The sequence below is a fragment of the Pocillopora verrucosa genome, chromosome 6 (genome assembly GCF_036669915.1).
Source record: "Pocillopora verrucosa isolate sample1 chromosome 6, ASM3666991v2, whole genome shotgun sequence".
In the NCBI taxonomy this organism is placed as follows: Eukaryota; Metazoa; Cnidaria; class Anthozoa; order Scleractinia; family Pocilloporidae; genus Pocillopora; species Pocillopora verrucosa.
In genome coordinates, this window is record NC_089317.1 from 5,887,911 (window position 1) to 5,902,297 (window position 14,387).

The window sequence follows — 14,387 nt, forward strand, 5'->3', positions numbered from 1 at the left end:
GCTGAAATGCGGTGTTTTTTATTCTAAGTACAACTAAGACTATAAGCAATAGACTTGAAGCAGTACTTGTCGCTCACGGAAACTTTGTTCAGCTGTGTTTCGTTGGCTACCCACCTTCTTCAAGCGTCAACAGCAGCACAACACAAAGGAAAAGAGGGCATGTACTCTTCTTCAAGCGCTGAGCATGAAAAACTCTCATTGTGAAGGTGATTGAATGATCCAGCATGGAGTGATTTCTTGCGACTAAAAATTCATTTAAAGCGATGACGCCACACCATGTGGATTGCAAGATTATGCAAATTTACTAAAACAAAATAAACCAAAATATGCAAACCAGTTTGAACTTTACTTTTTCACTGAGTTCTGTCACGTGCGGCACAGATGTTCTTACGGTATTTGCTGTTGACGCGACTAGGACTAGACAAAAAAGCATGTCGCTCATCCCTCTACTTTCGTGAAATGAAATGACTACGATACACGAGTGAGAAGACCCTCTATCAGTCTTCAAAAATAGTTGCAAGTGAGATAAGTTTGTTTTGTCATCTGAGTCGGTAATGTGAAATGACCATCGCAAAGGGATTTTTAAACTGAATTTCCAGCGTTTTGGACTCGCTCTGACGAAGGGATAATGATCGAAACTTCAACTTTAAAATCCTTTTACGATGGCCAATTCACTCGCTCAAAGTGACTTTATTGTCTAAACCTACGCATGCATGATTTCAAGTTTATGCTTGCATGATTCCGAGAAATTACAAAAAAGAAAACTGTCTCGTTTCAAATGGAATCTGTGGCTAAATCACTAAAAGTTCTTTACGAGATCACTGATTGAGAAACGCACTCTACCAATCTACACAATTTTAAGCCACATGTCGGAAATCTTTAGTCGTCTTGAACAAGCAAAGTGGCCCCAGTTTCTGAATGACGGCCACGTCGGGTCACAATAATGAGTGCTCCAACAAGCCCCAGAGATATAGTACCCAAGACCCCCGCCAACACTCCAACCAACAAGACCGTCTTGGATTTTTCCTTGATTATGGTTGGAGTTTCACCTGATTTCATGGCTGAAAACAAAAATGATGACAACTATTGAAAAAAAAAAAGAGAATTGTAGAAATCTTGGCGGCAAATATTTCAAACAAAGATTTACTCAAGTTTTTGAATACACTAAAAGAACAGTTGAATTATCCTTTATTTCTGGCACACGAATTAGCTTGTTAAACAAAAATAAAGTAACATTTGGAATGTCAAGGTGCATATTCCTTTTAACCGCCCCGACCTTCCTTGCTCCCCCCTAATTTTCTCGCCCTTTTCTTCTCCTGTACCAGTTCCTTATGAGTCAAAATACCAAGTTGCCAAGCCTGTGCACAGAAATGAGACCGAGAGTAACATTGTCATGAAACAAACCCAGTTATTTTTCAACGAGGTTATCTGCAAACTATGCTGTCTTTTACACTATGAGAGATTTCATATATTTATCCCTTTTCAAAGCCCATAAGATATATACAGGTATTTACTAGCTTGTCTAGGTAAATTTTTGTTTTCACTTTGTGGCGTTCAGTGGCAAAGCTGTAAGAGGATTGGGACAGATTGGTGGCTCCGACGCCAATGTTTTGCTTGTTTTTATTTTTTGTCTGTTTGTTTCTGTTTTGTTTTGTTTTTTTCATTTAGCACTCAATAAAACTCCAACGACGCCGGCTAAAACTTTAAATTTTATTAACTCACCTTTATCTTGTTCATTAGTCATTTTGATTGGTCCGACGTACAGTTCAGTACGATATTCGTCGTGGATATTCCTCTTTCTCCTGGACTGATTTCCCTCTTCTTGACATCCCGAATCACATTTAGACTTCTCGTCGTCTGACCGACAGACAGTCAGCTTGCAGTGAATGTAAACGTCGTCGTATCCTTTCTTAAAACGAAAGGCCACAAAGCTGAAGTTCTGATAGGCTGATTTTTCGTATTCGTACTCTAAGTATCTGTCACGTGGGCAGCTAGAAGGAGTTGACATTGGCAAAAATTTTGTTACTGTCAATCTCACGATGAAATGCGAACATGCGCGATGTTAAAACCATTATTGTTTGAAAATTTTGTAAACCTAAGTGAGTGAGTACAGTTCCAATCAGGGTGTGAGTGTAACGAGGCCAAAAGTTAATCTTCTCTTTTCCGCTAATTCAGTTTCATCGTCAACAAAACATTAACGAGTAATCAAACCTTTTTGATGTTTTGTATATGCACCAAATATTAACAGTGAAATTGTCCTTAGCCGCCCCAAAAGTGGTTCATGTTAGACAAATGATTTCAAGTGCGATTTACAATGAATATGTAAAAATAAATTTTCCAAACACAAGAGATTGTTGCTATATTTCGAAATTCACAATAATTTATTCCATTGTTTTTAACGATTACGCCGTCAATTTTAACTCGCTGCACTGTTTCAGACTGATTGACATGTTTTCAGACAATCCGTACACTGTCATTTTTGCGAGGGCACACCGCACCTATTCCATTACAAATGTTGCGTTAGCAAAGCATGTTGGGCCATAACTTACCCTTGCTCGATCATTTTATGGTCTGGTTTAGCATTGTACTCTGTCGAAGGTGCTGCTTTGCATTCGTCAGGGAACAAGCTTAAATCCGAGTCACCTGATTGCACCTTCAAGCTGATGTACAAGCGCTGACTGATACCAACCAAGAGCGGGAATTTCTCTACCTTTTTTGAGTTTTCCTTATCAGTGTACATGTTCATAAGGTAAGTGAAATTACCGTAATTCTCTATCAAAAAAAGAAATAAGAATGAAGAAAAAAACATTTGGCCTGAGTGAATAAAGAGTTCGAGATCCGTGCTGTAAGTTATGGACCGAGTATTTTCCGCTCAAATTTATGGCCAAAGCGCAAGGCACGCAGGCCATAAATCATACTATAACTTATTGTACGGACTGGATAAACAAGGTTGGTAGGATATCTATCATATCTCTGGGTTTAAATAGAAGGGGAAGATTTCGATTTAATCAAATTTTTGAGTTTAGCAGGCCCTGTAGTACATGAAATATGGCCCGCTAAATTGACCAGCCATTGTGCAAGTACTTACTAAAGTACTAGGCGCAAATACATAGCGCAAGTACATAGCGCAAGTACCTACTTACTAAGGCATAAATTGAAGTAGTATAAGCAATACAAGTCATGATGAATAAAAATTGAATGAATTTTTCACCACCTTTTGAAGTAAAGGTAATAAATTTCGGCTGAATGGGAAACAAAATGATAAGATTGAACAGTTATCCTCCATCATCGAGTCTCTCGTCAATTTCTTGTCTGTTACACACAAAAAATTGTTAATAAGCAATTTTTTACTTTGAAATAACAAATTCTCCGTTGTTTTTTAAATAAATTTGCTGAAAGATGTAGAGCACAAAGAAAAACTTGGTGTTAACACCAAACGTAGTATTAGTACAAACCTGCGTCTGTAACCACCTGGACGTAACGAGGAGAATATGACACTTTGGAAAGAAGGGTCTTCTTTTGGTATGAACACTTGAAGGGAAGTATTCTTGTGCTCTTTCGAGTGATGTCTGCCTCATCAACCACATCCCTTACTACTGCAATGATCCTGTTACTATATGACACCATCTTTCCATCATCCTCGTGTTTGGTCTTGCATTCTTCTAAGCCAAATCTGAATACAGCCTTGGAGTCATCTTTATAAACGGGCACACACGCCTCATCTTCAAGATGAGTTACATTGGTGTCAAGGCCGGGGTAGTTTTTGCTTTCCACAGTCACTTCAATGAAATCACTGTGGCATGCAATTTCTAGGTCTGAAAAGCAAGAAAAATATACTCGTATTTATATTAAAAAAAAAACAACAAGAACAACAACCAAAAGCTTTCTATAATGTTTATCTGAATTTCCATAAAGGCTTTTTTTTTTATATTCTTTCAAGAAATGGTATTCACTTGTGTGCGGGGACTCTGCTCAAAGATTTACAACAAAACAAGTAAAGAAATACAAACTTTCCCTTTCTCTCTCTTGGTACATAACTCTATCAGTCATCTATTTTACAATCCCAGAGAACTAGAGAGACTCTTTTTTAATAGCGCGTATAATCATAAACATACTTACTTGCTGCATCATCAATCACCATTTCTCCTTGACTGGCATTTGTGGGAAGTTCTGAATTCGTAAGTTGACGAGAACAAAGCAAAAAAGAGAGAGATAAACTCATTACAAATGCTTTTTTTCAATATCTATATTCCATACCATGAAACAACTTTTCTGTGTGTAGGATGTGACATAATCTAATTTGACCAGCTACAATGATATGAAACACGGCATGGCGTGGTGCGATAGCGTGACTTGGTGCAACGTTGTGACACAGGCTTGAAGTGGTCTGACGTGACGTTATGATATGCAACATTGCTTGAACAACATCATGAATGACCTTGTAAGAAAGTAGCAATGATTCTGACAAACTCAATTGTGTTATTCAGTGCTTGGGACTAAAGCAAGGTCAGACGACAAAGAATTCATTTGGAATTCATTGTTCTTCTTTTTCTCCTAATCATTTTGCTCAGCGCGTGAATAATCATTGCGTCGGTAATCAGTGCGTGAACAATCTGTTAAATTATTCTATTGAATCTCACACCGAGAAGGTTGTTTTCAGCACGCTATGCATCTAAAGATAGGAGGCGTTCCAGAGAACCACACAATGCGGCCTTCATTGTGCACTTAAGACTTGATTTGTCTGTGAAGTAGAGTTCGTCCGTTTGATGAGTGTTCCTTGTTCTAGGGAGGGACGAACTTGGGTCTCAGAGAAGAGCCGAAACTTGACAAACTTTCTATTCGCTTTTCAAAGTATCTTTTAACCAAACCATCATCGGTTTCCTTTGTATTTCGGTACTTTTTCTGCAAGTCAATGGCTGGTTATTTTGTTTACAACGAAAACAATGGCGTTCTAAAATTGGCAATAATTTATCCGCGGCCAAGACTGTAGACCGTTGTGTGTCGAATATATGAGTAACAGAGAAAGGCTAATATATAAACTTATCGGAATCGCATGAAAACTGTACCCAGTTTAGGTAATAAACTTTATCATGATAATTTTATTGATCGGTGCTTTGAATGATGAAGAACAAGGCTACACCTACCTTAATCTGGGCGACTAGAGTGTCTATGAATTCTAAGTCTTACTGAGCAATGACCTTGTCGGTGTTGACTCTACATCAGAGTTTTAAAATGTATTCGAGTACAGCATATAATTGGCTTAGGGCGTTCCAACACTAGCAACACACACACACCCATTCAATAAATTCGTCGTGTACTCTCGAGATTACACAACCAAGTTTTAAAATATTTTGGTCGAATATCTGAGTTAACAACTCATGATACTAGAGGTGCCAACCGAGATCGATTTCAATATGATAGTTGACTTATGGTAATTAAAAATCTAATATACAGCAAGCCCACTGCAATGTCGACAAGGCTGTTGTTGATATACCAGAGGCTGAACGAAGAAAAATCAGTGCCTTAAGTGTGAAGATTGAATAGCATGCGGCGAAGGGTAAGCTGAGACAGATATTGATATATACAAAATGACAGAGACAATAAAAGTTGTTATGTAGTCATAGAAGACCGAAATTTGTGGATTCCATTTCCATCGATGTTGTCTTCGTTGCACAGAAGGCGTGTATAGCAGTAGAAACGCATGCCTCACGAAAGTTTTCTAAATCCATGAGGAATATGTAACTGATCAAAGGTAACATATAATAAGAGTGGAAAAAGGTCGTGGATTGATCATGAAAACAAATGAAAAAACGAAATCGCGTGAAGCCCTAATTGGTGAACAAATGACTTTCCCGCCCCATCGATTAGACGTTTGAAAACAAATTTAAGTGTGACAGAGATACTAGAACGTACCTTGTGTACATGACAAGTTGAATGCCACGAAAAGGTTCAAGAAAAAGACAAATATATGCCGCCCCATTTTCTACTGCCAGAGAAAGAATGATACAGTAGAATGTGCTCGGTGAAAAACCTCGCCTGCAGAATTGACACTCCCTTTATTTGTTGCTCGCCTGATTTGGCGGTGACAAATTCCCAGACGAAGGTTTCTTGACAATGCTTATTGTTTTGACCTGTATGAGTACTATGTGACACATCGACCTCCACGAAGTCTCAAAAACAAAAGAGAAATGAAATTCTAATAAGATAATGTTGTTGGACACAAGGAATAAAACAATGGCCCTTGACTGTATGAACACCTTTTGAGAACCGGAAATGAAGGCAATCCTGCTGTAGTTATTAGCGTTTGTTTATTCACAGGAGCCGATTCATAATCCTTTTATTATGGAGGGTGTCAGCTGGAGTTTACTTTCTATCGTTATTAAAATTTCCCATGCGATACATTTTGTAAATACTATAAGAACTTCTGTGCTGTCCATGACAGAACAGTAAAAAAATAATGTTCAAACTGGTTTGCATATTATAGTTTATAAAATAACTGGAGCAGAGCTAAGATTACGAAAGTCGCCTATCAAAAGCACTTCATACGATGTCTTGTCTGTTGGTAATAAGGAGAAAAGCTATTTCCAAATGTTCAAATAATTCTAAGATTTTACGATGGATGAATAACTATCCAATAAGCAGCCATATTGAACACTTATTTAATTGGTAAGCAGTTTTTGCTAAGTTTTTCTCTAAGGAGTTTGGTCTGAACGGCTGTATTCATGAGACGCTATTAATATTCAATCTCTTTGTAATTAGCTTCTTCACGTCCGGTTTTCATAATAGACACAAAGTTATCACTTATCTCAAAATGTTCCTCTAAATGGCCACAGGGCGCCTCTCTGATGTGATCGATGACCATGGCCTTCAAGACTATTAGGGATTCTTAATCCAATACAGCACTGCCACACCAAAAAATCATCTCTAAAATCATACGAAGCGCTTTTAAGTAAGGCTGAACGAGACACTAAAAAAAATTGGAGTTCAAGTAGCTTAACAGGTTATATGTCATGGAGCGTAAAAGTAAAGAAAAGCAAATAACAGTAAGATGAACTAACAAACAACCAAGAAATTTATTTATAAAGTAATCCGACAATTTTCAAGAAAGAAATCGCTGGAGCCAGTCTATACTTCATTCATAAAATTTCCAGAATTGGTAACAAAAAGTGAATTTGGGACAATTCTGACACATTAGTGGTAAGACGTCGAGCATGGAAAAATCGGCGTGCAAAGTGTTATGCATTAAATTCAGGATATCGCTTCATCCAAAATGCAGCCTCTACGAAATTGGAAGTAGAATCTTCCTCTTTTCTTCCAAAGTAATAAAAACATTCACCACACAGTGGAGAAAACAGACACCTACTCCGATCTGCTCCAGATCCGAAAAGAACGGATATTTTAGAACATTCCCTGGTTAAACTTAGAGGCACGATTGTTATCCACGTGTAGTCATCAAATGCTCCCATTTAACTAAAGGGGGTAAGTTTCTAAAAAAACTGTGGAATAGTACAAAATGGTAATTTAGTATTATCAACTGAGTTGATAACGTAAATTGGCCACCGTTAAGAGATTCGCTCTGACGAAGGGCTAGCAATCGAAACATTAGCTTTGAAACTATTTACGGTGGCCAATTTACGTTATCATGCTTTCATCAAGCCCAAAAGGAAAAAATTATCATTTCTATTCTTGTTTCACTTGTGGTGTTTGTTGCAAAGGAAAAACGATGAACTACGAGCAACCCGTCGACGTTAGGAACTAAAAGCATTTACACGTACGACGAACAAAAACTGACAAAAAGTTATAATTGGATTTTGTGGTCACATTAAAAATATGACAGGTGCCAATGCTGAGATTCTAAAATAGATAAGTAAGAAAATAATATATCGCCCGTGCATATTTTAATGTAGACTTTGAGCAATTTCTAGTTTTGGGCGAAGTCTATCGCGTTAGTCAAGAGAAAAAAATTCCGTCAACACGCAGCGTGCTAACGTCAATATCTTTTTTCACTGATTTTGATTTATTCGCGCAGTGAATTTCGCCGTAAAGCAGGGACTGCTACAAGTCTAGTTTCAACAAATTTCAAGCATATATATGGAAATTACATGTTACAGAGTTACAGCTTGATTACGTATGAATCTTGAATGCTATTGGACCCTTACATTTATGAAGATGTCATTAAATATTGAGCACAGAACATCAAAGTGTGATTTACGCCTACCATTACTTCAAATAATTCGAAATTATTTAGTGAATATTTTCTTAAGAGAACGATTTCCGAAAAGGGCAATAACTACAAGATATACCCACTTCCAGTAAATAATTTTAATACATCTAAAATGTTATACTCCTGAAAATCGGTAAGAACTTCGTCATCGTTATCCAAAAACAAGAGTAGAAAGAGAGATAGAGAGAAACAACAAATTAAAACAAAAACAAACAAAAGAAGCGTACACACACACATGACGTTCGCGTGAAAGCAAACCCGAAGATCACATTGAAAGAATCTGGTCGATTAACATGATAAAAAACGTTTCAGTCAAAAATGACAAAATGTAAGCGTTGTATGTCTATAAAACAGCTGGATAAAATCCGGTTTTAATGGACAGCCTATAATGACCGCAAAAGACAAGCATCAAGATGGCTGTTATACATGTTAAATTGGCAGTGTTTTCATTTCTCTTTGGTTTGGCTTTAACTAAAACTTGCGATACACTTTTTGGAAACCCAACCCAAGCAAGAAATCAAGATCGAATTTTTGCAGGAAAGCGCATTTCGTCTGACATGATTCCAGCATATGTCCCCGATGGCATATTCACCGTTACTGGTTGCCTGGACAGTTGTTTACGGTTTTATCACTGCACCTCCTTCGATTTCATGCAATCCTCAAAATTTAATGGGAAGATCTGTAAGATTTACGGCGGTAACCAACAGAATGTGCGTTTGGCGTCCAGGCGCGATTGGATCCATTTTAACATGAGTTCTGCATTTTTAAGACAGGTAAGCTGAATTGTAAAATTATATTTAGAAGAATAAGCATAACTTTGACTTTTGAGTAATAGTACGTTAGGATTTAAATGAGAAGAGCGAAATTTGATGCACTTTTGCGACCAACTAAGACATATTTCGTAAATCGTCTCATCAAATCTTCCTAGTAGAATTTAACGATTCCCATCAGGTTAAAATTTATCAGCGGGGTATTTCTCTAGTTTGTCTTAATTTTACACTTGGCATGTGTCTTCACTAATGAAGTTACCAAAATGTAACAAAATTTCATTTCCATTTTATTACTAAAAGAAATATGATAATAAATATGTGCGTACGACGCCCGATTTCACGTCGATTTCCAGTCCCGCGAGTGTTATGATCTCCCGCGGGTATCGACCCCTCACTAAGTTGAATCGCTTCGATCTGGATGTCATGGGAAGATATGTAGATAAATTCCACCCATTTGATCAGAACAAGGGTTTATAATCTCTAGATCAGAATTTTGTGAGCTACGACATTTATAGATACCTGTAGGTTCACTTGCACCTTGGAATTTATAATCGCCAAAAAATATATATCATGATGTCTAGTCCGATGCTAGATCGAACGCACTTTACAAATCCATGATTATTACTAGTTTTAAATCACGTTACAGGCCTGCAGCAGCGTAAAAATATATTCATGTCCCTCACAAAAAAATTCTATTGCGTCGTGTAGATACATAGATGGCCATCATTTGAAGGTAAAACATCAAAACTATCGACAGACGAGAAAACAAACCAACAAAGCAAAACAAAACATAGCAAAACAGAACAAAAATCTGGCGAGAAGGGGAACCATGAACCTGCTACGGTGGAGCTGAAATGAATACTCTAGACGTCTAAAAAACTTGTCCAGAGTGAGATTCTGAGCTCACATTTACTACCACGGACCCTTATTCAGCTCACTTGTGAGAATTTCTGTCTAAAATCAGGTTGCTTGCAAGATTGAATGCAACGTTCCCCGCCCGTATTGCTACAATTCGCTGCATTGTATCAACTGCATAACAGCTTTCAAGTGCAAACATTTATTAAAAATCTCTCGTTACCTTTGTTATTATTATTTTGGTTTTTTTTTTATATTTTATCAGTAGAGAACAGGGTAAGTTAAACGAAATCAGGTCGGACATCCACAAAAAAATTATTGACCAGAAGGCTTCTTTAAGGCAGATTTCCTATAACTTTTTTTTTTCTTAACGATTTTGTTTTAGCAAAGACCATAGTTAACAATTCAATCGAAGTAGATTATTCTCGTTTCAGCAAATAAAGCGATAGTTTTGACTCGACAATCATCGTCGTTATTACACTCAGCCTTACAATTAATTCTTTCTATTTAACTAATTCTTTTATCAACACGTTACTAACTGCGGTTCATTAGTAAATAATCAAATCTCTTCCAGTGATAATGAATTCAATACCGCCTACGCTTGTTGGAAAGCTAAATTATTCTTGTTTCAGAGCAAAATGTCAGGTCATTTGGTCAAATTGATTTCACAGTATTCGTACGGTAACACTTTGGTCTTATCCCCAAAGTCTAACAAGTTAGCCCAAGGCTTTTGTCTACTCAACGAAGCAACCACAAAATCACTTATTTACTTATCAGTCTTCCCAGTCAAGTATCTCCAATTATCTAAAAATGGCTACCACAGGCTTTTTGAAAGTTTCCTGGCTTTTATTGTATTGTGTCATATCATCAACTCGAATCAACAATTCCTGTCAACAGAATGGACTATTAAGGTTTAAAGAAATCATTGATAGCAATAGAATTGGTGGACATCGATTAGCAGACATGAACATGATTGTTTTTGAAAAAGATGTGTTTACTAACCTACAGTGCTTAGATCTTTGCTTGAGAATTAAAGTTTGCGCATCTATTGATATAAAAAAACAGAATACGCAGAGAAGTTGCAGATTAAACCGCGCAAATCCAAAGTATTTTATCATAGAAAACGACGACTGGACACATATAAATGTGAGTTCAAGGGCGTTAGAGGAGGTAGGTTCCCGTCCAATATGTGCTATTCTGTTCACTTCTTTTGTAAGGGAAATGCTGCACTCAGTCAGAATCTTGCAGTTGCAACACGTTTTCACTTCGAAAGACATCTTTTGATTTTTAATGTTGATAAATACTCGAAACTCGAAAACTACGAAAGATAATCATAGTCCAAAGCAAAACTGAGGAAGCTTTTAACATAAGGCCTGATCTTTTCTTCCGTCATTTTTTTTCAATCTGAATTTTCATAATCACTTTAATTGTTTCTTGCTTTTATCAATATTTCAATAACATGTTTACCTTTCAGTTCAATAAATGATTCTTACAAATGCTTTCAGAGAACAAAAAGGTGGTACTTAAATTTAACTCAACACAAAATTCATACCATCCTCTCGGTTTTCCTAACAAACCATACATATCCATTTGAAAGTGAAATCAAAATTCTATGTTCAACACTTATCCTTGTTTTAAATTCATTCCAACTCCTCGTTAAGCCTTGCGTTAATTTACTGGTTTACGTGGGTAACCTTTGATTTACATAAGATCATAACCACTTCTTAGAGTTATTGAATTTACTGTATTTTTTCTCTTCCCTCTTTTTTCATTGCTGACTGTTGTGACATTATCTTTGCATTGGCGATAAAAGTCCTGGGTTTTTGGATTTACATGTTTATCATCTAATATTTTATTATTTACGAACATACTTTTATTGCTTTATTTTCCGTATAGAAATTCATAAGTTTGCCATATTTGCTGCAGTGTTAGGAAGAGATTTTGTATTCGAAATGATAAACTTTAAGTTAAGAAAATTAAGTCAGGAAAATTGCACCTGTTTCTAGTTTTTTCCTGATTATACCCTTTAAATAAGATCAATTGTCAGTCACACTTGTAAGGGTTTGGAGTAAGCTATGTTAATGATCATATCCTCTTTTAGTTAAGCAATATAATATTGCACCGCTTTTGATAGAACGTGAACTTACTTTCTGTTATCTGTTTCATAGCATGTAGTTCTCAAGGTTACAGTGCAAACTGATAACACGAAAAAGGCAATAATGTTTTTTCTGTTCCAGATTCTTGCGTCGGCAGAAGACGAATGCAAAGAGAAAGACACAGGTAATTTCATTAAAATTGAAAAATATATTGCATACCCATAAATCACTATCAGTCAAATAGTCGATGTCAATAAACTTCTTAGGTAACTGGAGACTGCAGCCGTTCGGATTTGTGAGAACCTGTATTTTCAATAAAAGGAAATACGAAGAGAGTACAGCCAGCCACAGTGATTGTGAGATTTAGACTGACAGGAGTGGGAATTTGGCTTTCATGACTGCAAAAGCCTATTCTTTCACATTATTGAAGAGTTTGGAAGAGGGTTGAAAATCGTTCATGAGCTGCGAACTATAATATTATAGCTAAAACTTTAATATTTGTCATTAAAAGCATGCACAGAGGTCATAGAGGAACCCGCTGAGGTTGTTGGGAAAGGAGGAATCTGGATGTGCCAAAACAGAATTTACTTCATTTCTGATTTCTACCCTCTCCCCAAGCTCTGAGGTATTTCAATAATTCCCCTAAAATTTCCCGGCAATTTTTTTTTTCTATCGTATCTCCTTAATATTCTGTATTCTGTCAGACATGTTTAAGCGTACGTGTCTATGGGAAGATAAAGCGGGAGGAAAATATTCTATTCTATAAACACATGGCATATTAACCTTAATCTAAAACTCTCCTAATCTTCCCTCCAGGTGAGTTTCGAGGAAGGTCACGAAAGCGGAATCATATGAAATTAACGTAAATTCAACTGCGGCCTTCCTTGCAAACCTTTCCATAAATTTCGTAGATTTCGTCGATAGCCTGTCGAATAAGCGAAAATTTCGCAGTTTTCGTATATTTCGTTGGGCCTATCCGTATAACTATTTGAATTAATCTCGTAGACTTCGTCGATGGTCTTGCTCATTTCCGTAAATTCCGCTGTTTTTTCTCTCTGAGTTAAATCCTGGACATTACTCCCCAAAATTATGCACAAGGCCTTGCATGGATGAAGAGGGACTGGTCAGCCTACCTGACAAAAAAGCTAATGTCAAATACGTATTTCACTCGCAATGGAACAGTAGACATTAGAATGAAAAGTTTTATTTAATTGGCATGAAATGTATTTTTTGCAGATGAAGCGAGTTCCACTTTAGAACTTTCGTTCCAAACGCCGACTGCTGTGTCACTGGATGAGTATTGCAAGACCAAAGCACTAACTGTTGATTCATGTACTCAGAAGAAGAGGCTGAGAAACTGTAGCGGAGTCTGGGAGGCTCGAATTCTTGCAAATGGATGGTGTTGTGTTGACCCAGAAAGTTCAAGCCAACACTGTTGCTGTCCTATCCCACAGTAGATACCTATGCTACATTCATTTCACATCCTGTTCTACTTTGGAGCCCTTTTTAGAGACTGCAGTGGGAGGCTTACCATCTGCCTGACATTAATTATAAACACGCAAAGCATTGCTACTTAAAAGAAATTTCAAGTGCCTTTTTTTTCTGTAAGCATGTGTAATTACTTTTTTTTCAAAAATATTTGTTTCGAAGGATTAATTAGCTTAAAAGAAAATTAATACTACCGAAATTGAAAGAAACCTAACATCAAAAGAAAGACATGCTAGCTATTTGCCTAGACAAAGCCGGCTATTATTGTACCATGTTGCTTGAAAGCGCGCTCTGACGAAGGGCTAACGTTTGAAACGTCAGCTTTGAAACTCTTAACGGTGGTCAATTGACGCTATCAACTCAGTTGATAATGCCAAATTGCTTTTTTATACTCTCTCACCGACGTGGCACCACAGTTTCTTTAGAAACTTACCTCCCTTATTGTTTGAAAGATGTCACAATAGGACTTAGCATGATTACGTCGGAAAACCAAATTTCCTCTACGCCCACGCGTATAAGGTGCAGTATGGTAAATTTTTTGAAGAGAATTTTCCCAAAGCACTGAAACCAAAAGAGCAGCGTATCCACGTAGAAAGAACAAGAAAGTCGAAATAATTTATAAAAATACTATTGTAAACGAGGCTTGAGAGAATTTTCAACAAATGACGCCATCTTGTTTAAGGGCTAATTTTTCAAAGTGAACTTATCCGTGACACATTTCATTCTAAAAGCATTAATAAAACATTCAAAGCTTAACAAGCAAATCACATCACCAAGTCGTGAAGCTTCCTGGTCTGATTCAGCAAGGTTGAATCCAGAAAGACAGTTTACCGACCGCATCAAAACTTCACATAATTAAACACTAAACATCTATAAATTCATTTCCAGCTTCCAATAAGATATGGTTCTAATTGTTCAAAGGACGGATATCCAAAGACTAAATCGCTATCAATC

General features: G+C 36.9%; 3 protein-coding genes across 3 annotated transcripts in view; 1 reads left to right on the forward strand and 2 right to left on the reverse strand.

Annotated features, from left to right (window-relative positions):
• The window catches only part of LOC131786089 (protein amalgam), a 10,181-nt gene extending 9,932 nt beyond the window's left edge, over positions 1–249 (reverse strand). Inside the window, exon 1 of the mRNA XM_059103077.2 lies at positions 115–249. Within this exon, the coding sequence (XP_058959060.2) occupies positions 115–226 (112 nt within the window). The 5' untranslated portion in view covers positions 227–249. The remainder of the gene's footprint in view (positions 1–114) is intronic.
• A 30-nt stretch (positions 250–279) lies between these two features.
• LOC131787829 (ZP domain-containing protein-like) lies at positions 280–6,104 on the reverse strand. The gene is made up of 6 exons (XM_059104892.2): positions 5,914–6,104; positions 4,120–4,170; positions 3,456–3,815; positions 2,550–2,772; positions 1,723–1,991; positions 280–1,061 (listed from the first exon to the last, which is right to left on the reverse strand). The coding sequence occupies exons 1-6, from the start codon at positions 5,978–5,980 to the stop codon at positions 880–882; spliced, it is 1,152 nt and encodes a 383-aa protein (XP_058960875.2). The 5' UTR covers positions 5,981–6,104; the 3' UTR covers positions 280–879.
• A 2,532-nt stretch (positions 6,105–8,636) lies between these two features.
• On the forward strand, positions 8,637–13,567 carry LOC131787827 (uncharacterized). The gene is made up of 3 exons (XM_066169095.1): positions 8,637–8,997; positions 12,087–12,129; positions 13,182–13,567. Exons 1-3 carry the CDS (start codon positions 8,638–8,640, stop codon positions 13,400–13,402), a joined length of 624 nt encoding a protein of 207 aa, XP_066025192.1. The 5' UTR covers position 8,637; the 3' UTR covers positions 13,403–13,567.
• Positions 13,568–14,387: the final 820 nt, after the last annotated feature.

Excerpts from the sequence above, each read along its gene's own strand:
- LOC131787829 (XM_059104892.2), bottom strand. The coding sequence starts at position 5,980 with ATGGGGCGGCATATATTTGTCTTTTTCTTGAACCTTTTCGTGGCATTC. Across the intron at positions 4,171-5,913 it reads CAACTTGTCATGTACACAAG|AACTTCCCACAAATGCCAGT; the intron begins GTACGTTCTAGT and ends TTACGAATTCAG. Across the intron at positions 1,992-2,549 it reads CATAAAATGATCGAGCAAGG|CTGCCCACGTGACAGATACT; the intron begins GTAAGTTATGGC and ends AACTCCTTCTAG.
- LOC131787827 (XM_066169095.1), top strand. The coding sequence starts at position 8,638 with ATGGCTGTTATACATGTTAAATTGGCAGTGTTTTCATTTCTCTTTGGT. Across the intron at positions 8,998-12,086 it reads GTTCTGCATTTTTAAGACAG|ATTCTTGCGTCGGCAGAAGA; the intron begins GTAAGCTGAATT and ends TTTCTGTTCCAG. Across the intron at positions 12,130-13,181 it reads ATGCAAAGAGAAAGACACAG|ATGAAGCGAGTTCCACTTTA; the intron begins GTAATTTCATTA and ends TATTTTTTGCAG.